Source organism: Zonotrichia leucophrys, chromosome 20 (genome assembly GCF_028769735.1).
Source record: "Zonotrichia leucophrys gambelii isolate GWCS_2022_RI chromosome 20, RI_Zleu_2.0, whole genome shotgun sequence".
Taxonomy (NCBI): Eukaryota; Metazoa; Chordata; class Aves; order Passeriformes; family Passerellidae; genus Zonotrichia; species Zonotrichia leucophrys.
In genome coordinates, this window is record NC_088189.1 from 4679040 (window position 1) to 4702757 (window position 23718).

Genomic DNA, 23718 nt, shown 5'->3' on the forward strand with positions numbered 1-23718 from the left:
ATTTGTAATTACTAATTAATTTGTTCTAGTGACTGCCTAGGGACTAGTGGACAGGACTTTATTATAAAGTACAGGAGGCCATTCCAGCAAAGTAATATGTGCATATAAATATTTGCTGGATCAAAGGTGCTAATTTTACTGAGCTAGGGAAAATTACAAGCTAAACCAATCCATGGCGTATCAGTAAACACAGCTGACAGTTTGCTTTATACAGAGGTTTTTTTTCCTGCTTTTAATTTTTTTGTTGTTGTTGTTTTTGTTTTTTGTAGGTGTTGTCACAAGTCACAGGGTTAAAATCCAGGGATTTTTTTTGCAAAATTGCAGGGCAGAAATGTGCTGAGCCCATTCCTGGGGTCAATATGCAATGTGAGGAGGGGGCACCCTGGGTGCCAGGGCAGCTCTGCCAGGGGGGCACAGTGCAGATATGTCACCAGGAACACTTGGAAAATACACGTGCATGCCACAGAGAACATTTCATTGCTGTGCCTTCATCCACAAAGCTGCAGAATGGAGAGGGAGCTCAGGGAAAGGCTGTGCTGCTGAAACAACAGCATTGAATTTGGTGAAAAATGAGGTTAAATTAGCCAACACCAGTTACATCTAACCTGGGCAGCAGGAATCTGGCAAAGGGAATATCTAAAGGGAAATATCCCTTCCCCTGGTGCCTGTGAGGAGTTTTCCTGCACACCCTCCCTGCTCATTCCTCCTCTGAGTGACATCCTGGTGGCACAGGGAAGTTACCAAGGAAGCACTCAGGTTAAATTTTACTCCCACGTCATTTCTGGCCTTGCATCAATAAGTATAATTAACTTCTATTGACCTGAGTTTCCAGAAAGAAGCCTCACATGAGCTGCTGGATTGATCCTCTGCCACCACAGAGGGAAATGTGTCCCAAGAGAGCAGGGGTCACTTGCCTCACGTGCAGCTAAACCCACATGTGGGAATTAATTCTAAATAAGATGTTTCTGTGGCTAAGTTTGACAAATGAACACCTATTAGTGTATCAAGCATCACTGACTGAAGGCAGATCAGCTGGCAGCAGTGGTGCACAGGCATTGGTAAAATCAAATTTCTTCAGATCTGCTCCTGGAGCTCAGGCTGAAGCTCAGGTGTACCAGCCCTTACTGGGAGGGAGTTCCTAAAAGTCGGATTCCACAGCATCCCCCTAAGGAGCTTCCCAAATCCTACACAGGTGTGTGAAGGAATGAAGTTGTGAGTTAAATCTCATCTATCCCATCTTCCCTCCCAAAAACCCCATGGACTCCCATCCCAGGGAAGATGATGTATGAATGTGAGCTACTTTAGCCCAAATATTTTTATCCTGAGAAAATTCTCCTGCTCATCTCAGCTCCAGGAACAGGATTTTCCAGCACCAGAAGTCACACAGGGAACTGGGAGAATTCAGGGCTCAGCAGAGGGATACATCATATATTCCAAAACCCTGTGGATATGGCACTTGAGGAAATGTTTTAATGCTGAAAGTTGGATTTGATGACCTAAAGGTCCTTTCCAACCTTAACAACGCTGTGATTCTGTGCCTGTGTCTGGACTTTGTGAGAAAAGATGTTTTTAATAAGATTTCTGGCTTCCTGCAGAAAGCCCCTTGCACTCTCAGGTTTTTAAGCTTTCACAACTTTGACCACAGAGATTCTCAAAACTTTATTTTACATTGAATGGAAGCGGCTCAGCCCCTGAATTGCCCTCAGCTGAATGGGTGCAGCTCCCAGGGAAATTATCACTGAAGCGGAGGATCCAGCCTGTTGTGCCTTTTCCTTTCCATGCCACCACAAAGAACATGCTTATTCAGCCTTTTAACAGGCTGGCTATTTCTACTTATTCAGCTTTTGCCATGTTCCTCATTATTTACAGATTCCTTTTCCTCTTGAATTGCTTTTCTTCAAGGTACTGGTTAAAATTCATGTGGTTTCAGCATTACCACGTTTTTCATTACAGCCTTATCAGTCTTACCAATGTCTGATTTTTTTAATATTTTCTTATATTAAATAAATTTCTGTGACTGTAGCTCTTTCACACTATCTTCCCTTTTTCAGTGCCAGCAGCTCAAAACAATCTATTACTGCCAATAGAACTCAAAATTACTGTCTTTTAAAATGAGCTAGACTGCAGAAGGAAATCTTTATTATTATGGATTATGGAAAATTTGTTTGTTTCCCATTTTGCAGAGCTGTGTTGGACTCACTCAAATGGGGATACAGGAAGACAGAGACCTTGAAAACCCTTCCATCAACTGCTTTGATAACCTGGGGCTTTTTTGCCCAGAGATATTCTGGGATTCCCATTCTGCTTTCAATTCACACTGTCCCTCAATCCAAACAGTCTTTCAAGTGTGGACAAGCCCCTCACTCCTCTAAGGTGGAGCTGTGGGTGCCCAGGAGGGCTGGGGGCATTTCCATGTGGACAGAGCTGTGAGGACTCTGCTGGGCAGGAGCAGGGCTGGGAATTCCAGCCTGGAGCAGGGGCAGGAGCGCCGAGCTGGAGCTGCTGGAGCCCTCACTGAACAAATGGGTTTGGTTTTGAAACTCCCTGGCGAGGAGCCAAGGGCTAAAAGGAGCTTCCCAGAGCTGGACAACTTGCCTGAACATGTTGGGACTGAGCTTTGGCTGCTGGATGGTTTGGAGGAGGAGGAGGAGGAGGGAAGAGGCCTTTGTGTCCATGGGTGATGGATGGGCTGCTGACAATCAGCATTTCTGCTGCAACGTGCCACATTTCCTTGCAATATCTCTACATCAACATCTCTAGGTTTTTTGGTTTTCCATTCTGCCCTCGTACAACCATTTAGGTTTCCCAAATCTGCTGCAGTGACAAGGGATCAGTTTTCTAAGGGGATTGTGTTTCTCCACAGGAGGGAAGCACTTGGGATTATTGTAGGTGGAGCTGATGGTTGCACCTATGCCTGAGACAATTGCCCAACACTTTCCCCTCTAAACCCCCTGTTTAATTACTTTAACATTGCAAAACTTTGCCAACAAGGCAAATTTTCCCTGCCATCTCCTTTAGGAGGTAACTGCTCTCCTCCCTCATTGCCAATGCAGAAGGGAGGCAAATACAGAGTTAAATCCTTCTCCCTGTCCAGTTTTGGGGTTTTATGGAGTTAGATTGCTAGAGAATAGCCCATGAATATTTAACAAAGGAAGAAATTGTCAATTATCCTCATTTTTGCTAAGCATGGAAATCTAGCTGAAATGCTTACAAACTTGCCTGGAGAAGGATGCTCATGCCTTCAATTAAGAACCAGAAAAAGCTACAAAAATTCAGTATATCTTGGTCATCTAATCAGTGGATTTGTCTTGCTGTGGTCCTTTTGGAGAACTCTTCCAGATCAGCTGCTCAGTCATGACAAAGGCCTGCACTGTCAGAAAATAATAATAATAATTTAAATTCCTGATTACTTTCTGTTTGTGGGGCTTTGCAGCAGAAATATTTCTGTGCTTCATGTTGGGACTCATAAGGTTGAGCAATCCAAGAGGGGTGGCTGAATTGGAGCTTATGGGGAAAAAATGTATTTCTGGGCAAATCAGGAAAACATTATGAACATATTTGGAGTGATCCAAATTATCCTTTAGTCCCCAAGATTTGTACTCCTTAAAGATGGGTAAATAAAGGGGTGAAATAATATGTTGGTATGGCAAGACTGGACTGAGAAGGACCAAGAGACATCCTTGGAGGCATCTGTGCCCACCCAAAACACTCCTCAATCCCAGGGTGTGTGAGAAATCCCCCTGGGGATTTCACTGATGCACTGTTTGCACTTGTGCCAGAGCAAGGAGCATTATCACAGGTAATTTGTGTCTCCTACACTGTCAGCACGAGGCTGTTGGCCAGGAGCTGCCAGCCCGTTTGGGGGTGAGCAACACTCCAGAATCAACAGCAGAAGTATTTGGGGATGGCTGGAGGGAGCTCTGCAGCAAAGGGGCGGTTCAGATTTCCTGATGATTTTTGGTTCAGATTTCCTGATGATTTTTGGTTCAGATTTCCCCCACTGCCCTTGCAGCCATTCTCTTGGTAATGAACATCTGCATCCACCTCTGATGAGCGAGCTGCAGAGTTAATCTGCTCATCCCTCTGTTTGCTTTCACTGAGAGCTGAATCAATGATAAGAGAAGATAATTTTGAGGATAAGTATTTGTGTCTCATCTCTGTCCTTCACTCCTATCCTTTCATACTCATAGATGGCTCCGTGGACCATTTCTCTGGGGTTTTGAGGTGTCATTGAGCTGCTGTGAGTGACGGGACATGGAGGAGGTTGATGGGATGAAGGAATGGACAACCACAGGGATGATGGTTTATAGGTTATATAACTCCACAAACCTGCTTGATTTCATGTTAGCCCTTATCTAGTTACAGCACCTACAGGTAAATTCGCAGCTGGAGACCCCTGCCCTGATAAACCATCCAGAGACTGATGAGGGAGGATGGTTTTTAAATCTATCTCTGTTTGAGAATGCCATATTTTCCTGCGCGGTTATGGCGAGCCAAACCTGCACTGTGGGATCACCTCCTAGTTAAAATGCCCCACAAATCCCACAGGTGAGAGCAGCCACAAGGTGCTCATTCTTCCCGGGAGGACCCAAAAATCCTCTGGGAACTCGCTCGGGGAGGCGTCCCCGCCCGCGGGGGCTGCCGGTACCGCCTCATCTGCATAGCCACGCCCTCATCTGCATAGCCACGCCCTCATCTGCATATCCCCTGCGCCATTGGCCAGCGGTCTCCCCAGCGGTGGCGCGGCCCGGGGCGGTCAGGCTCGGCGCCTCATTAGCATTCGCCCCGCCTCCCAGCGGGGGTACGGGGAGCTGATTCGTCGTCTTGGCAACGGCGGGGCGCGGCCGCGCTCTGCGATTGGCGGCGGCGCCTGTCAATCCACCGCGGCCAGGGCCGCACTTCCGCCTCGGTGTCCGCGGTGCCGTCGCTGGAGCCGGTGCAGGTAACGCCGCGGGCCGGGCCCGGGGCCGCCGCGCTGCGCTCCGCGTTCCGCTACCCCGGGCCTCCGCTCCCCTCGCCGGCCCCAGCGCCCCCAGAGCCCCGCTCGGGCCCGGCTCGGCGGTCCCGTCCCGTCCTCAGCGGGCCGCGCTGTCAGTGCGGCGGGGGCGGGCGGTGGAGCGGCCGCCTCAACGCTTCTCTCCCGTCCCGGCGGCCCGGGGGGCCTTGATCTGCCGGGGTGTCTCGGGGCGCTGCGGGCCGCAGGCCCCACCTGCAGCGTGGGCAGCGCTGGGCTGAGGTGCTGAGCCCTGCCCGGTGCTGAGCCGTGCCTGGTGCTGTGATTCTGCCCGGTGCTGAGCCGTGCCCGGTGCTGAGCCGTGCCCGCTGCCGCGATCCCGTCCCGGCCGAGCCGTGCCCGGTGCTGTGAATCCTGCCCGGTGTAGAGTCATGCCCGGTACCGTGATTTAACCCAGTACCGAGATTTCCCCCGGTACCGCGATCCCGTCCCGGCCCAGCCCTGCCCCGTGCCCCCATCCCGGGGCCGTGCAGAGGCCGCGGTCAGTGCGGCCCCGGCAGCCCCAGCCTTGGGATATTTCTGATTTTCCCAGATTTTTCCGATCGCTTTCGCAGCTGGGTGTTGAGCAAAGGAGGCTCCGGCGCCCCGCTCCCCAGAGGAATGTGCTGGGCTCGCTTTCAGCACAGTGCAGAGCCTCAAGGGGCCTTTTAGGTCACAGCTGAAGCAGTTGGGGTTTATTTGGGGTTGGTTTTTTATTTTTAATTTTGTTTTTCAGTTACCTACTCGATGTTTCTCTTACAGAGAACAAGAAAAGCAAGATGGGAAAAATAGGAGGAAAAAAGGCTTTTTTTTAAATAACATGCCACCAGAACTTCTGCATGGTAATAAAGGTATAAGATGCCATTTGTTTATTTTGGTTATTGATCATGTTTGTGCTCTCTGTATGTTTGGATTCAGGACTTCTTTTGGAAGCAGGTTGTTACTGTGCAGCACTTGCAGGCCAGAATTTCAAATGTAGTTTCAAAATCACCTCCTGGCTTTTATGTGTGCAATAACTTCGTGTTTCCTCTCAGAAGTAGCTGCCAAAGCGTGTTGAGTGCAAGCAGATACTTCTGCCATTTACTGTGAATTTTCTCAGTATTACATAGCCTTCATTTGAGATTCCAGGAAAGTAAAAAGGAACCATGGTAGATCTGCAGTGTTGATTTGCACCACTCTTCTCGTAGCGTTTCCTTTTCTAAAGCTTTGCATGCAAGGGAAAATAAATTTGGTCTTTCCAGCTTAACCTTCTGAAGTTCTATAAATCCACATTCATTTTGCCATCTGGGGGCAACCACATGTGTTATCAGCTTAACAAACTTTACACCAGCGTGCTCAGGGACTTCTGAAACCTGAGGGTAATTTCTGGAAGCAGTGACTTGGGTCACTTCCAAACATGAGGCGCTGTGCCGTGGGATGGGACCAGGAGAACTGGCTAAACTAGCATGGAAGCAAGAAATTCCAAGTGCTGATTTTCCCCTGAATAACCCCTTGGGTTTTCAGTTACAGTAAACACAGCTTTTTCTTAAAATAGTTGTGGAGCCATACACATGTTAGACCACATGACAGAGAGCTGAGGGCAGTCAGGGAGAGCACCAGCAGTGATTCTCATTGTTGCTTTCCTGAACCAACAGCACCTCATGATGAACTTGTAACTTGAGGAAGTCCTCAAAAGGAAATGCTGAGATGTCTGCTGTCCAGGAAAAAATATGGCATTTTTCATCCAGAATTGGCTCTTCAGCCATGCCAAAATTATCTGAGAAACGGAAGGCAAAAGTTGGAGATAGAAAATGGTGATAAGCCAACACACCCCACAGGCAGTTAAGGACTAGATGGGCTAAAGGTTTCAGTTGATGCAATATTGAAAAGCAGTGTGGTTATTTGTTATTTGTTTGCTGACACATTTTGGTAACTGATCACAGAAGATCGTTTCCACCCTTGAATGGTTTTTAAGTCACTTTCAGTACTGTTACTGCTTTCCATGATAGGTACTTGCTGGCAGGTCTTATGACTGGAACTGGTATTTCTTTCAGTCTTTCTTCTTGTGAATTCTACTGTGTGAACTTCACATATGCTGACCTAGAACAAAGGTGGAAAGCTTTGCTTTCTGTTATCTCAGTGTTGGCTGGAAAACGTCCCAATCAGGCTTTTTTTGCTTTGATAAGGCTATATTTTTAAATCACTGTTTGTAGTGCCAGTCAGATGATTTTTTTTGCTGTTGTTTGAAAGCAAGATTAGCCTGCAACAACGCTGAATTTTTAAGCAGTTAATTTATTACCTTTGATATTTGAAGAAGCTTGTCCTTGAACAAATGCAATGTTACATCATGCTGTTCATATCTAGGCCTTCTGATTATGAGGTGCCATTTTTCTAGTCCTTCACTCAGCATCAGTTTTGTCACCTGTCTCATGGAAATATAAGAAATGTCTGTATTTGACACTGGTATGATGTTGTAAAATGCTTAGTGTTTAGTCTCTTCTTTGTGAAGTAACTAAAATGTTTGGTTCTTACAATTCTTGGAAGAAATGCACAAAATGAGGTGTGCAAAGAATATGTGTTAAATTAGGAGTGCTTAAGAACTGGAATGTTGTTGCTGAGCTTGCAGATGTGCAGCTGATCACATGGATATCTTCTCCAAGCTGAATAAATTGGAAAGTGGGAGCAAGGAACAAATTGGTCACTCTGTGTCTGCCACTTTGGAGATAGGGGACTTTGATGTTCTTTCTGTTGCAAAAAATAAAAAAATAGAGGTTATGCTTTATGGCAAATCTTTAATGAGTTTTATTATTTTATGAAATAGACCACCACGGAACTTGGAATTCAAGAATTCATTATCTCAATCATTGCAGCTTAATAATTACTGTGCAGACAAACGTATGATGATGTAATTATTTACTTTGTATCCTTAAAGGCTTGTAAAAGCAAGTTGCAGGAGAGCAACAAGCAGTTAGATTGTGTCAAATGTGGCTTACCATAACTTTCAGTTATACTCTTTAAAAATGTATTGTTGATTCAGTGCACAAAGATAATGTCTTCATTTTCAGGATCAATAAGTTACAAGAATAGACTAAGCTTACTTAAACTTAATTTTTTTTTTCTTTCCTTTAAATACAGTTACAATTGGAAATTCATTTGCTGGTCTAGACAGATCATTTAGATTAATTCCGTTTATTTTATTATGCACATAATTTAATGAGACAGGTTTGTAGTAGATTGCAGCAGCTCTCCATTCAGAAAATGCAGAGGCTGCAGAGTGTTGTGTTCCTGGCCTTGTTTATCCATCTGCTGGGAGGGAGGGTTCACAAAAGGTGAATTGTCCCTGCAGCTGCAGGAGCAGAGCTGGACTTTTCAGTCTTGGCCTTCTTGGTTTTGTAGTTCCAAACTTGAACTGTCTGTGCTCTGTTGGACACGTAGTGGCTGTGCTTGGTGTTAGACCAAAGCTCTCTCTACTGTTCCTTTGCTGTGCTGGCCAGTTTTGGATGAGATAAAGGCTCTTGGGATGCTCTGAACCTCTGGGCTGTTGTAAAGTTTGTGTGCTTAGGGTATTTGTCAGGAAATGTGTTTTCATGACTGGATAAATAACTTCATTATATTTTTACTAGCGTTATTTTTACACTTCTGACTAAATTTATTTCAGAGCTCCCAAAAGAATCTGTTAGTAGATCTCACAGTGTTTTGATTCTAGTGATAGTTACAGGCAGTGGAGGTTGAAGGTGGGTGAAGTGTGAGAATTCTGAGGTGTCTGTGGTTCACATCCCTGTTCAGCTCAGTAAATCACCAACCAGCTCCTCTGCTCCCTACAGCGTGTCAGGGCAGCCAGGTGAGCATCAGAATCCCTTTAGTAGCTCTCAGTGATGAATCTTGTGTGTGTTAAGGATGCAGAGAAATCCTCTCTCCCTCCTGTACCTCAGGGAGCCTTCAGCCTGTGCTGGCTGAAAAGAAAACTTTTCCAGGAGAGCAGAACTGCCCCGTGCATGGATTCTTTCTGGGCTGTGCACTTGAACAAGGAAACTGCTGAGTGGTTGTTCAATAGTGGAACAGAAATGTTGCCCATCTTCGGAGGTGTAAATAACTTTGTTTACATGCTTTTGTTTTAAACAAAGTGCTGTACTTGTTACCCAGGTGGGTTAATGTTATTGAGCAGATAGCTGGGTGGGTTCTTTATTAAAACGGGGCTCTAAATGGAGATATTTGTCCTGTCTTGAGGAGTCAAAGTTAATTTTGTTCAATTTTTTAGCAAATGGAGTGGAAACCTTATACTGGAATCCAGTAGGTATTTACTATAAATGCAGCTTTAAAGGAAATTCAATCATAGCATAAAATCTGCCTTCTTAAAACCCCCTTCAAAAATTGTCTGTTAGCTGTGTGCAGGTGCTCATGCTGTGGAATCTGTGTGTGTGAGGAGTTGGTGGTAGGCATAAAAATATGGTTTCTTCTACTGTAGGGCTTTGCACTGGGTTAGTCACTCTCATCCTCCTGCTTTATTTGCAATATAATTGCTGCCATAATTGTCTAAGAGTTTCTGTGAAAATTATTTACAAAGTACCTTGTGCAGAGTGAATATAAACCTGCAACTTCCTGGAGAGAATGAGTCCACAGAGACAAAGCTGCCTTTGAGCAGGAAGATCTATGAACTTACACATAGAACTATTTTTGCTGTTGTAGGGGTTTTCTCCAGTGATATTTTATGCTGAAACTCTCTTCATGTTCATAAGCTTCAGTGATCAATTTGCAGGGGTGGTTGCATTATGATGAGAAATACCCAAGCATCCTTAATTTAATCTTCAAAGAAGTGTTCCTAAATGATTAATTATGTATCCCCTGACACTTGTGTGCAAAGCCACTGTGCTTGGAGTTATTGATTACTTCCCACCTTCTCTCTTACAAGGAAGATGAAACAGATCCCCAGGAAACAACTAAGAAATAACTAGTTGTACAATACAGTATTGAATGATTTATCTTTTGAACATTGTGGCTAGAAATGAGCTGATTTATCACTCCTGATCAAACCCAGCATTATGCATCATAATGCTAGAGGTATGCAGAACAGAATTTTGTCATTTTTTACAGTCATGGGCCATGAAATAGTTTCCAAGGGAAGGTTACAGAGTCTGAAAAATGCTGTATCAGATGCTCTCAGGTGGAAAAATGTCTCTGATATTGAGGTAGTGTTAAGAAAGGAGAACATACAGAATTCTGTATGAATTTCAATGAAGTGTTTTGTATCAAAACATATTAATCTGCTGGAATCAAGTTTCTTTGATCTGTTTGTTACACGGAGGGAATTTCTGCAAGCCAATATCCTTGGCTGTAGAACAGAATTCTTGGTGAAGTGAAAGTGAGGAATAGCCATTGATTCCATAGGTAATTGAGATTATTCTGGGAGGATTTTTTCTGTCCAGATTCATCTTTACAATTTTTATCTAAATAAATAATGTTTCTGGTAGCAGCACTGGAGCTTTGGGCTGGGGCAGTGATTGGTGTGTGGGACAGTGGCTGTCATTTGTTCTGATGCAGAAACAGGTTTTGTGGCATTTGCTCCTTTGAAAGGCAGACTTGCAGTGTTTCAGTTGTCTCTTAATTCCTGTGAAGCATCACCAAAAATTGATATTTCTGAGAGAACAGAACGTGATTCTGCCTGTCATAAATGGCTCAGCTCATTTGTTCAAAGCTAACCTTTCAGATGTTCAGTTTGTTGTCACCATTGTTTCAAGTGCTGGCACTGAAATGTCCCCAGGCCATTTAATAACTCCCAACTACATAAAAGCCTGTGGTAGGGACAGCTGCAATCTCCCAAGAAATGGAAAAGTGACAGTGGGCTGAGTGTTCAGCTGATCCTCCTCCCTCAGCCTCTGCACTTTATTTAACAGACTTGAGAAGGAAGTTGCCCTTGTCTTGCTGTGGTTGCAGAGAACTTTATCCTGCCAAGACATCTGGCAGATGGTATTGCATTCAAACTTTGGACTAAAACAAATCTCACTTGGTAAAGAAAATCCTCTCCTGGGTTCTGCTGTCTGTGTGGCTGTTCTGTGGCTGAAGAGAATTGAAGTATGTAACAGTTCATCTAAATTGCCAATTAAATTTGCTTCTTGGCTAATTTTTGTGGATGTTTTAGATCCAGTGTTGCTGGTAACCTAATTTCATGAGTCAATTAAGATTCATCTTTGCTGAAGCTTTCATTCAGAGATGAAACACTGCAGTTTGATGTTTTCAGGAGATGTGTATGAATTAAACACACATGAATATTTATCTGTTAGTTCAAGTTATTTATTTCTGTCCCTTGAAGTACTACAGCAATGTTTTATTTCAGCTGGCAACTCAAGAGATGATGGGGTTGGCTCTTATTCCAGTAGTCATGTTGTACACTGGGGGATTTTGTTCTTATTTTTGCTGTTATTATGAAGGATGTGAATGTTTGATCTTCTTTTGGCTCTTTGGGAATCTCTTTCTGGACAGAAGGTACATCCTGAACTGAGGATGTCACAGAATCACAGAATTATTTGGGTTGGGAGGGACCTTAAAGCTCCTCTCATTCCATCTCCTGCCATGGGCAGGGACACCTTCCACTGTCCCAGGGTGCTCCAACCCTGTCCAGTCTGGGCTGGGACATTTCCAGGGATGGAGCAGCCACAGCTTCCCTGTGCCAGGGCCTGCCCACCCTCACATGGAAAAATTTCATTCTAATATAAAATGTAAACCTGCCCTCTGTCAGTTTGAAAATTCACATTCTCCCTTGTCCTTTTCATATCAAAGTAATGAAAATGTTTTTCATGAGGAAGATCCCAAGGTAATGAAAATGTTTTTCATGAGGAAGGTCCCAAATGAATTTTTTTTCCTTCTTCCTTTTTTTAAAATTACTTGTGATTTTTCTCTTTTTATGTTAAGAAACTCAAATGATTTTAAAATTTGCTGTGGAAATGCACACCCAACGAAACCTTGATAGGCATGTGAAAAAGCTGATGAATGTGCTAGCTCATGAATTCTTTGGTGGCACTCTCAATTCCAGGGAATTGAACTCCTACCACCCTACCTGCTCGTGCTGGTGAACCTCTGGGGTTATTTTAATGACTGCTTATTGATTCTCTACTTGCTTTTACTTAAATGCTTCTGGATTTCACAAGTAGATTCAATATCTGTGTAATGAGCAGAACCAAGTGTTTTAATATATCATGTAGAGCTAGAACATGTGATTTCAAAGCAAGAAAAAAAAACAAAAAAAGGATTTTTAATTTAGCAGGGTGATGTCAGCAAAGCTTTCCAGAATTGCTGCATGATGAGAAATTTCAGCTTGAGGTCTGGAGCAAAAAGGCACTGGGGCTGTCCCCAGCCAGCTTCAAACCTGAGCTTGCTGAGCCACATTCCAGCCCTGTGAGCCACTCATTGTAAATGCTGCTCTTTCTATAGAAATGTAAATGTTTCTTTAAGGAGGAGGAACTTTTGCTTATCCAGCTGGGTCTTTGTTGAGGATTAACCTGGAAGAACAAGTTAGGATAGAGGAACTAGTCAGTCGAATTAACTTAGGGTAGTTACAGGTTTAAACTCCTACAGGGGTACAAATTTTTGGGGTTCTTTAATTGATGTATAAGCTCCTAGAATCCAGGAGCATGGTTGAAATAAGTTGGTTGTTTTTGTTACTTTTCTCCTGAAAAATGAAATTTGACAGGGAACAAGCCTACGAAGTGACAAATTTGAGGGATTACTAATTTCCCAAGATAAAGGCAGTGGGTTCCCACACACTGGTTTTGGAAGCAGCCCTGAAGGTGGAATGTGCATCTCCTCTCAGAGGGATGCTCACATGCACGTCACAGAATGCCTGGAGCACGTTAGGCAGTTTATCAAGTGATTTATAAAGTGATTTATAAAGTGATTTGCAAAGTCTTGCACTTTTGTTGTCCTGGTTTTAAAAATAAGTTCAAGTGGGAGGAAATGGTTTAAAATAGGAGTTGTGCAGAGTCTGGGACTGGTGTATTTCTGGAAGGGAATTTGTGTGCCTTCTGCTGCTGGGGACTGTGACCTTGTAGGGGACACTGTGACCTGCAGAGAGCTTTGCATGCAGAGCTTGTCAGTGCCGAGTGACAGGCTCAGCTCTGTGCCTGACAGAGCACTTTGTGGGACTTTATTCACCACCACTTTGTCCTTCCTTGCTCGTGGGCCCTGCCTGGGACTGTGGCTGCTGGGAATAGTTTGTTACACGCTCTGCATCCGGGCTGTGGAGAAGGGAGTTTGCTCCTGAGCTCCTCCTGGGACCTGGCTGGTGTTTGGGAGCTGCCCTTTCTGTTTGTCCCCTCTCCTGTGACAGATCTACTTCTGGAAGGCAGGAATTCTGAAATTCTGAGTCATCCCTCCCCTCTGTAGAACCTATTTCAAGGTGTGCTGTGGACGTGTTCCTGCAGTTTTTACTTAGCTGCATGCTTTGTCTTTTGTATTTTACAAAATCCTCATGTCCTTTAAAAAAGGGGCTGTCCATGGTCATCAGTCAGGAATGTGTGATGAACTATGAGAATTTAAAGGGGTTTTAATGTTATCACAGAGTCATAGGATGGTTTGGGTTGGAAAGGGCCTTAAAGCTCATCTCATTCCATCTCCTGCCATGGAACATAATAAATTAATTCGTACCAATCCATTAGCCATAAAATATGAGGAAGTAGATAAGCTTTGTTGCTTATCCTGTTAACCATCCTGGTTGTGGCCAGGGGTGTGTTGTCATCATTAAATGAGGATTTTTCCAGTTCTCTTAAGGTGCCTGTACTTGCAGCTTTTCCCTGTTATTGATAAGATGGTTTGGTGAGTGCAGCTGGGCTGAGATCCCCTAAAGAAAAGCACATTTTTGGGTGTCTCTGTCTCTCAGCTGGGCTGAGATCCCCTAAAGAAAAGCACATTTCTGGGTATCTCTGTCTCTCAGCTGGGCTGAGATCCCCTAAAGAAAAGCACATTTTTGGGTGTCTATCTCTGTCTTGGGCACCCAGGCCCAGCCCCTTGGCCCTGCCTGGAAAGTGAAGCCCACTGAGATAATTTTAGCCTGCAAAGCAGCAAACCTCAACTGCTGAAAGTGTTCTCTCAACAAGTGGAATCTGTGTGGAAATCTGTTTGTTATATTCCTGTTGATTACTGTGTATGCAGGAAAATTTCCAAGCTTTGTGTTCCTTGTGCTCTGTAGCACTGAAAGGTGAGACAGGATGTTTATCTGTATGGAATATTTTCCAGGACAGCAGCTGGGCCTGAGCTCCTGAAGGTCTGTCTGACACAGGAGTGGTTCACCCTTTTTCAATGGCAATTTTGATAAAAGCTGCCCACCACCCTTGCTGGTGTGCAGGTGAATTCTTCTGGGAACATCAGGGAATGGAAGAGGAAATACAGATTACAGATACTGTATGTTTTTGTCTTTTGGTGTTTCAGCCTAGTTAAAAGTAACTTTTGCTGTTGCTCTTAGTAAGAGAACAGGATTTAATCCCATTTTTTTGGCTCATGAAAGCTGAATGCTGTTATCACTGTGTGTTCAGCTACATGCAAATTCATGTTAATCTCTGCTGTATAAAAGAGCTGAATGTAAAAGAAGTGATGCAAGTGGGAAGTTATTCCTAGTGTAACTCAGCAAAATATATTATTTTTTTCTTTTTTTAAATGTTCCTAACACCTTAGGACAATTTGTGACTGTCATTATTTAAAGTGATTTCAGTGTATATTTTGTATATAACTTACAGGTTATGATTGAATTTTCAGATAGCAGTGAGCTTCAGGTGTGGTGTGAGGTAGATGTCAGGAGAGCACAAGATAACTTTGCTTTTCATTTGTCTCTGATTCTGGTCCCTTCATTTGTACTTGGTGAGTGTTTTTATAGGAAAGCTTTGTTGTCTCTGCAGTGAAACTGCACACTGTGGGATGTAGTTCCACTTCACAAGGCCTTTTGTAATGCAATTATTATTGTGCAGGAGAGGGGAGAGGAGAAACTGGCATTCATCTGTATGACCTTATTTATTCTAAGGCTCTTAATGATATTTGACAGTTTTGAAAATCATAATTTTTATTTCTTAATGCCTTCTATACAAGACTAAACAGAAGAAGGGAAGATGCAAGAAACCATGGAGAAAATAATGCAGTTGTACTCCTGATCATGAGAGGGCTGTGTCTTGTACATATATAAGTTTCCTTTTGGAAATATTGGCAGCTGTTTTGCTAGAAGGATGCAATGCTTGCAGACAATTGAAAGCATAAATGTCTTGCTTCTTCAAAGACACTTGGAGGGTGAGGACTTGTAAATATGATATTGCTGGTGCAGAGATTGATATAAAATCCTATAGCAGCAAGGAGATGGGAGGTTCCTAAGGGAAAAGTGACAAACTGAAATATCTATCCTTGAAAGACATTAACCACTTCAAGGCAAACATAAATTCATTAACTTAGATGAGTCCCATAATGGGCTGGTTTAGCTCCTCCCTCTGAATGGACAGTTAGAAGAACTGAATGTATGAGACATTCAAACAGCTTTTGTTCTGGGCAGTGAGGGGAAAAAGAGTTGAAACACAGTCTGGTTTCTTGCAGAGAAAAAGAAGGAATTGGCTTCAAACATGGTACACTCTTCTCCTAGGAGCAGAGTGCACTTCTGCCTTTGTTTCTCTTAATTGGAATGGAATTGTGCAATTATAATTACTCTGGAGAAGAAACTGTCACAAAAGCAGTGGAATCTTCAGGATCAGAAAAAATTGAGAGTGACAGATTGAGGTTGTTTTGGGGGAGATATTGATAGCATTGCCACACTGTCATTTATTGCTGTGTACTTGGCTCATTGTTGGAACCTGGTGAACATTTGTAAGAATGAAAACAAAATTTTCTCATTCTTCTCCTTAAACTAAAATTGGGTGAGGTAAAAATATTTGCATTACACCATTGTCAACCATCTGGAAAAAATCTAATTTAGTCCATCCATAAAGTAGAGGTGGAATGCTACATAAATCTGTAATTTATTTGCAGAGTGCGTGGTTCTATTGAGGAAGAGTTCGTTGGTTCTTTACATTCCTTCTGGAGGGAAAAATCTCCAGTTTTCTCTTGGAGAGTGCATAGCAGTAGCCTGACAAAACTTCTCTCAGGGTCACTGCATATTGATTGCATGATGTACAGTCAGGCCCAGCATTTTCATGCAGGGCTTTGAGATACCAAGGTTCTTTTTTGTTCCCAGTTTTCTTGGTTAAGGATGGAGTAAGGCTTATCCTCTTGCTAAGGAGAATTTTTGGTTTGCCAGCTGGCTTTTTCTTCTGTCACTTCTCTGCTCCTTCTAGCTGTACTTGCTGAAATTTAACTTGCTGTAAATAAGATACATTTTGCAGTAATGTATATGAAGTATTTATACAGAGAGAAGTGTGACACAGTAAATCAGCTGTTCTTGTGGCAGGTAGTAGTTGTCTTCAAAATTACTGTGGTTATCAAAGAAAGCTGTTTACTTATGAATGCAGAAATCCATCTTTTGCCATGGGAAGAAACAGGAAAATTAGTGTTTGTCAAGTGTGAGCGTTTGTACACAGGAGAAACGTGGAAGCTGCTAATTCTGTTTCTCTGTCTTGTCAAATAGATCATCTGAAGCAGCTGGATATTTGCAAAAGAAGCCCCTGACAGCACTCAGATACTTTAAATCAAGTTCAAGGATGCATTAGAGAGAGCTGCAGTGGCTGCACCAGATTTCACCCTGAAGGATGAACAGTGAAGAGGAGTTTTATGATGCCGTTACGGGTGAGTGGTGGGCACGGTGCCAGGGGGATAAAACCCCCATAAATTGCATTGTCTGTGTGGTGGGGGGCTGGTAATGGATGGCTGTTAATAATAAATCAAAAGTGAACTTGGGTTGGTAAAACTTGTAGTGCTGTCTTCTGAAAAGTAGAAGAGGAAAATTGTAGCTCGTGTTCAGGCTTGGAAATGAGGGGTTTTTTTGTTAAAGCTTAATGCCAGTTATTATTTCATCACTATAACAGTCTTTTAGTGGCCAGGTCTTGCTTTTATTTTCTGTGAAAATCAATTTAATAGCAGCTTGAGTAGTGGGCCCTTTGAAAGGTGAAGTATTTCCTGTGGGTTGTTTTTATTGTTATTGTATTAATTTTTTTATTTTAATGGAAAACTTATCCTAAAGAATTGAAGTAGAAAATGTTTTTCTAGTCAGAAACAATTTGCTGTAAAAGTATGTTTTCAAGATAGGGAGCCAAAAGTCTTTGCAATCCTATTTTCTCTAAAAAAGCAAACATGAATCACTTCACACTTGAGCAGTGTATCAAATAGTACTTTGCTTTCAACTAATGAGAATGAATAGTTATTTATAAGAGCTTTAGATGGTTTTAGTGGTGAAATAAAATGCTTGAAGTATTTTAATAAAGAAAAAGGAAATCCTCTTAAAGATTTCAAACAATTTTAAAGATTTCCACTGAAATGTCCCTCAAGAAATCCTGTAGCAGAGGTGAAATGAGAAATACTGAGTGCACAGTAGTTAATATAAAATCACAGGAAGGAAAAGAGAATAATGGTAAGTGTGAAAGCTGCAGGAATGGAAGCAGCATGGTAGATAGAAGTGGGTAAGGTAGACTTAGACATGGTTGGAAATTCATGTGAGGAATAAACAGAGGGGGCTGGGTGAAGCAGTGTGACTGACAGCAGACTGTACAGGACTTGTCACAACTATGTCACAGAGGAGAGAGGAAATTTGGTTTGCATTCATGCCAGCTGGGAGTGATGGGGACTAGTACTCCAAAATCATCTGTAAAATCAAACCATTGTACCATTAACATCTTTCTGTGTGTCATTAATAATGGTGAGCTCAGGGTTACTGCCATAAATGAGCTAGATTTTTTTTCCACTGAAAAAGATGTGAAAAGAAATGTACCTCTAAACATGAGGTCTGTGTTGTTGATGGTGATGCATTCCTTTGTCCCTTGCTGCAGAACTGCACAGCCCTTGGTGTTTGTTTGGCTCATCTGCATTTAGACACTCTGGTTATGTCCTTTTTCCTCTTCTTCCTCTTTTTCCTCCCACTGGGGTGTTGTATATCAGTTCTGTGAGCACTCCTTGTTCCATCCTCATCTTATTCTTCCACAGGGGTGAATGTGCTGACAAGAGATATGTATATATATATATATATATAAAATATATGTTTCTTGGAGCCTGGTACTTGGTTTAAGAGGAGTGCTAGGTTTGGAATACTTTGCTTGAGATTTGTTTTCCCTCAGGACTGTCTGTCTTTAAGGACAGGTGCTCAATGCCTTTCTCCAGCTGGGTGCTTTAGGAGATGCTGACAGTTTGATGAGTTATTTGCACAGACCTGGTGAGGTCAGACCTGGTTCTTTGTGGCTGTTTCTTGTCCAGGTCATTCAGAAATGTGACTGTGAATGGGCCTGTCTGCATTCATGTTCCCTGGCTGCTGATGTTTGTGATAATTCTCTGTTCCTGTTAGCACTGTGGATCTTTCACGTGGTGCTTTAGTGAATTTTTTAGGTGTGAATGGGTCCTGGTAGTGCCTGTCTCAGTTTTGTAATGGTCTGGACATGGCAGGTGTAGGTGCAGTACTCCTAGGAGTTCAAGTCCACAATCACAATCCTTTCTAAGCCAAGGTGAGCTTCCAGATTTCCCAGTGAAAACTTCAGGATCTGAGGTTCCAAATTTTTATTAAAAAAAAAAAAATGAAATTCCCTTGGCAGGCTCCTCAGTCTGCTCTTTCCAAGGATGCTCTCCTTGTTTTTAGGTCAGATCAGCAGAAGGGCAGAAGCTGCCTTCAGATGTGCTTAATCTGCTCAAAGTCTAGGGTAGGGATGTGCCTGCCAGGAATGAACACATTTCCCAGCTGTGTTTTAGTGTTGAGATGAAAACAGTGTGTGCACCATACTTTTCTCTTGCTCCTGCTGCATCCTAGGCCCTGCTTTCCCCAGAAGGAGCTGCAGTGTGTTCCCAAAGTTCACTGGTTTTAGGAATTGGGTGCTGGGCTTGTGTCCTGTAGGGAGCAAACCAGGCTGAGAGCATTTGGACTGTGTGGGAGTTACTCCAGAATTCTGCAGCACACTCAGCAGCAGCCCAGGTAGTTTCCTCCCTCCTTTAAGGTAGTATGGACTCACTCCTTGAGGATGTCACAGCTTTCCCATAGTTATTAATTAATGACATCCACTTGGAGAATATGAATATCTCCTAAGGAGACCCCTGATTTTTGTAGTGCTGGATTTAACTCCTTGGCTGAGAAGTTTCCTGTTTCTGACACTCCATCTCATCCAAAAGACATGGTCATGGGAGGGCATTGTGTGCTGTGTGCTTGGGAATCATCCTGCTGGTGGCACATGGTTTGTCCCTGACAGGATGATGATGGCACCTGGGGAGCTGCAGCATGGACTGGGCTGTTGATGAATCAAGGGGATGGATGAGTTGGTGACAAAGTTTCATGGGGAGAAGTTTCTTTGCAGTCAGAGGTTATTAGCATTGCTGACACCTGACAGCCTTACCTGGTGAATGAGTATTCCCCTAGGGAATGTTTCCTGTGATCTCACTCAATTCCAGACATCACAGCTGCCAAGAACCTGCTTTTTCTCAAATTCCAGTGGCCACCTTCTCTGAGGCTGGATCAGGACAAAGGTGGTCAATCCTTAGATGTATTTCAGATTCTTTGAATTTTTCTATGACACAAGGAGCATGTAGCTTTGCTCTCTGCCACCTTGGGTGTGTTAATGCCATCACAGAATTTATAAAGACTGTGCCATCAGCTCTTTTGAGCTGTATCCTTCATTAATATTGTCAGGTATCTTTTTGCCAAAGTGTTTTGTGGAAGTGTTGCCACAAAGCAGGAAAATGCCTGGCTGTTTACCAGGGTAATTTATTTTTGAGGACACGAATAATTTAATTTTGCTTTTTTAAATATTAGCCTGCAGTTTCACAGAAATGTATTCTGTGCCCATGAGGCTCAGCTGGTTCATCCAGCCAGGTGTATTTGTGAGGGTGTTGTTGCTCTCAGGTGGGGAGGAGGAAGTGAGGTTATCTGCCAAACTGATATATTTTGCTTCTGTCTGGGTCAGACTGAATCAATGCCTGTGCAAGAATTACAGATGTTGTGAAAGGCCAACCTGCCTCCATCAGCTACAGCTTGTGACAATGGACTTAATTTGGAAAGGGGAGAATGGTTAATTTCTGGCAAAGAAAAACAATCCCTCTTGCTCACTTGCTGTCTGCATTCCAGCATGTTTATCCCTATTCCTTTTTATATCTGAGGGCTCTCACTACCCAGGTGTTTTGATTCCCTCTCTGCCTTGGCTGACCATAATTATTGCTCAGGGAAGTTGCTGGGTGTCCCAAGGGGAGGTGATGTCCCTGCCATGACTCAGGCAGGGCTCTGCTGCCTTGGCTCGTGGGCAGCACACTCTGAGTGGACTCAGTTCATTTGCAGGATGTGGAAGAGGAAGGCCAAGAGAACTAAAGTTACTGGCAAGTCACTTTTCTTTAAGCTCTTGAAATAGATTTATGTTGGCACCCAACTTAAGTATTTTACTTTGAAAGTTTAAGACTTTTTAAATGCTTTTATTTCACTCTTAGCACATGTAAGTGGGACTTCTGATTAAGCTAATTGTATTTCTGTCTCTGGTTCCCATCCTCCTTTTAAATCTCCATTTTTATCCTCACTCCCAGTGGCTTTTCAGTATGAAAACTGTCCTGTAAGTAACTCTAACCTACTTGGTTTCTCAGCTTCAAAGCTTTATTGGCAGCTGGTGTAAGGCTCTTTTTGCAGCTTAGAAAAACTACAACAAATCACTTCTGTTTTTCTTCCAGATCTACTTCCTCTGCATAAAACAGTGTCTGGATAGTTCTTAATAGAGCTGTAATACCTAGAACTTCATTGAGAAGCATCTTCCTAAGCTTCCTCAATGGGCTTGCAGTGGCTAAGTCATGTGATGCCAAGGTGGAAAGTGCAGCTGAAAGTCTGTGATTATCTGGCTGTGTACCACAGTGGTTTTGGTTTGGTGTTTTTTTTAAAGTAATTAGGTGGAAGTGCAGTCTAATAAAAGCAGACTTAACCCTTCTGATGTACTTCCTTTTCTGGAGCAGGGATTTAATTTTTGTTGTTTGTCTCCAAGACACTCATTTGAGTTGGCATTTATTTACTTACCAATGACATATTGTTGTCCATAAATAATATATATACTCCAAATTCCTCTTGTGCTTTACAGGAACAGGACAAACCAATTCTGAATCATAGGAAACAAACACTAATGTGGATAACACAATGACCATTTGATAGGATTAGCAGGGTTTCAGGTGCAGTATAAAGAGTGAAATTACAGTAATCTTTTTCAGAACTATTCCTCTATAAGCCAGTGGACTATTCCTGTTGTGAAGCTTTACTTTTACATTTAGGTGTGTTAATCTCATTGAAGTGATGTTGTTCCTTGTTGTTGTGTGAGCTTGATTAGTTTATTTGGGTGAGGATATTGTACCAAAAAGCTTTTTTTTTTCCAACTTACAGTTAAGCTGATAAGTTATTTTGCTGCGTGTACTGTAACAGGTTCCAAAAAATCTAATATATGATTAAAAATACTGTTTTAAAATCAGAACTATTTTGTTGTCAGTTGACTGAAGGTTTTTTTAAGACAGGTGTTTCAGGGCAGTCCTCATTTTAATGACCTGAATCTATATGTGACTGTCATGCTTCCCTTGAGTACTAAGAGTGCCAAGGTGTGGTTATTGCTGTGTAATTACATTCTTGTGACACAAAATGTAGGAGACAGGGCAAGACATGACATCACCCATTGCACCTGCTGTTTACCAAATAAGATCATATCACTGGGACTTCCTGGTGCAGTTCTGGATGTTATTGCCATGGTCTTGATCCCTGAAAAAAGTGCAGCTTTTTGTTTCTGGAGTGTGTGCCTTGCATGAATTGCTGTAATACAGCAAAAGCAGCCATTGGAGAGGTTAAAATAAAGTTGAAGTACTGCTTTGTAAAAAAGTTAATGGCAGAAGACACAGCATTTAGTCTATGTAAAATGGAAGGAAAACTACATAACTGCAGCAAATTACTGTAATTACAGTGCAGCTCTGGAAAAGAGAAAATGCAGCTAATCTCATTAGGAGCTACTCAAGAACTTTTAAGATTCTAAATTAGTATTATATTCAGCAGCGTGAAAAATGATAATTCTTGATTCTAATGCAATAATTGGCTCTTAATACTCCTGGAAATTAGGTCACTTAATAAGGGTTTTCAGGCTGATACTCTTTGAAATAAACTAACCTAGTCTAAGTGTACTTCAGGTGTGACATTGCAAAATGTGAGTGGCACTCTGTGGCATGGTAAGGCTCCTAAAAAAACTGTTGCCTTTTGGTTTTTATACAGGCTTTGATTCTGACAATTCTTCAGGAGAGTTTTCAGAAGCAAATCATAAATGTCCAGAAATGCTTGATCTAGAGCCACACCAAAGCAATAAGACTGAAAAGCATAATGGAGAAACAGAGATACAAGAAAATGGGATTAAGAGACACAGGTAAACACAGAGAGCTGCAGAGGAGATGGGAGTGGAGCATGGGCTAGAAAAGAAAATGGCTTGTTGTTTAGTGGGCTGAGAATGACAGCTGGATTTTTTTTTTCCCATTATAGGACATCATTACCTGCCCCAATGTTTTCTAGAAGTGATTTTAGTGTGTGGAGCATATTAAAAAAATGCATTGGACTGGTAAGTTGGCTTGAATGAAGCATCTGTGCTAGGTCTCTTAATTTAAGCTGATTAATTTTTTTGCTTAAACATCAAGACACAAAATAACATATGGTGCATTTTCCTTGTTTTACTAGGAAACAACAACTTCCAAAATCTCACCATTTATTTATTAACAGTACAATTTCCATATCTTCTTTAGGTGTTGTAGTATGTGGACTGGCATTTCTGAAGCTGTCCTTTAAGAACTAGACTAAAGCCATTAAAATATAATTGAATATATTTGATTGACACAATGCTCTCTTACCTGCACTTTTTTTTTATTCTTTACTCAACAAAAGATGTTTTAGGAGTTTGTTTTATTAATTCATATAATCTAGGAGATACAGTTGTTCTCTCAACACTCCTTTTGGTGGGATGAGTGACCTATCTACTCAAACTTTTGCTTGGACCAAATCAGTTGCAGTTAGTTAAGGTTAACATTTTTCTCCCCTTCCTTGTGCCAAGGTGAGGAAAATGTTGCATTAACTTCATCTGGTGGCATTCTGCTTTCTGCTAAATTTTAAGCACTTACATAGCTGTTTTAATGCCCATGAGTGCAACTTTAATCAAACAGCCAAAATTTGCTTGGGTGTAGTAAAAGACCTGGGGGAGTTGGAAATCTCTGTGTGAACTTTGTGTCTGTCTTTATCCACACAGGGAACCAGAAATGGTCTGACACAAATAACAGGCTGCTTAAATAAACCACTAAAATCTGTTAGAGCAATTCAAGTGCTATTCTTTATGTAAATGTTCCCTTCAAAAAATAATTTGTGGTTTCTGCAGTGAAATAGATAGATTTGATGCAAATAAGCATGTGAGGTTTTCCAAGGAGCGTGTGGCACTTCAGTATCAGCACGGAGCTGCTTGGCACATTATTGCTGCTACCTAGGGAAATTTAACCTCTTCTGCTTTACACAGAGCACAGCAGAGAAGGTGACATTCTCTGTGAATTCATTAGGTTAGCTGGATCAATGTTTTAAGTTGTTATTTCAGATTGCAAGTGGGGTTCTGCAGTTCTTTCAGCTGTAGCAC

General features: G+C 42.4%; 1 protein-coding gene across 2 annotated transcripts in view; it reads left to right on the forward strand.

Annotated features, from left to right (window-relative positions):
- Nucleotides 1–4807: 4807 nt before the first annotated feature.
- The window catches only part of OSBPL2 (oxysterol binding protein like 2), a 30766-nt gene continuing 11855 nt past the window's right edge, over nt 4808–23718 (forward strand). The window contains exons 1-5 of one of the 2 annotated variants that reach the window (XM_064730015.1): nt 4808–4942; nt 5756–5844; nt 16557–16714; nt 22329–22476; nt 22590–22665. In XM_064730015.1, coding sequence (XP_064586085.1) covers nt 16678–16714; nt 22329–22476; nt 22590–22665 — 261 coding nt within the window. In that variant the 5' untranslated portion in view covers nt 4808–4942; nt 5756–5844; nt 16557–16677. Of the gene's footprint in view, nt 4943–5277; nt 5393–5755; nt 5845–16556; nt 16715–22328; nt 22477–22589; nt 22666–23718 lie in introns of those variants that run through there. The other variant, XM_064730016.1, reaches the window with a different exon arrangement.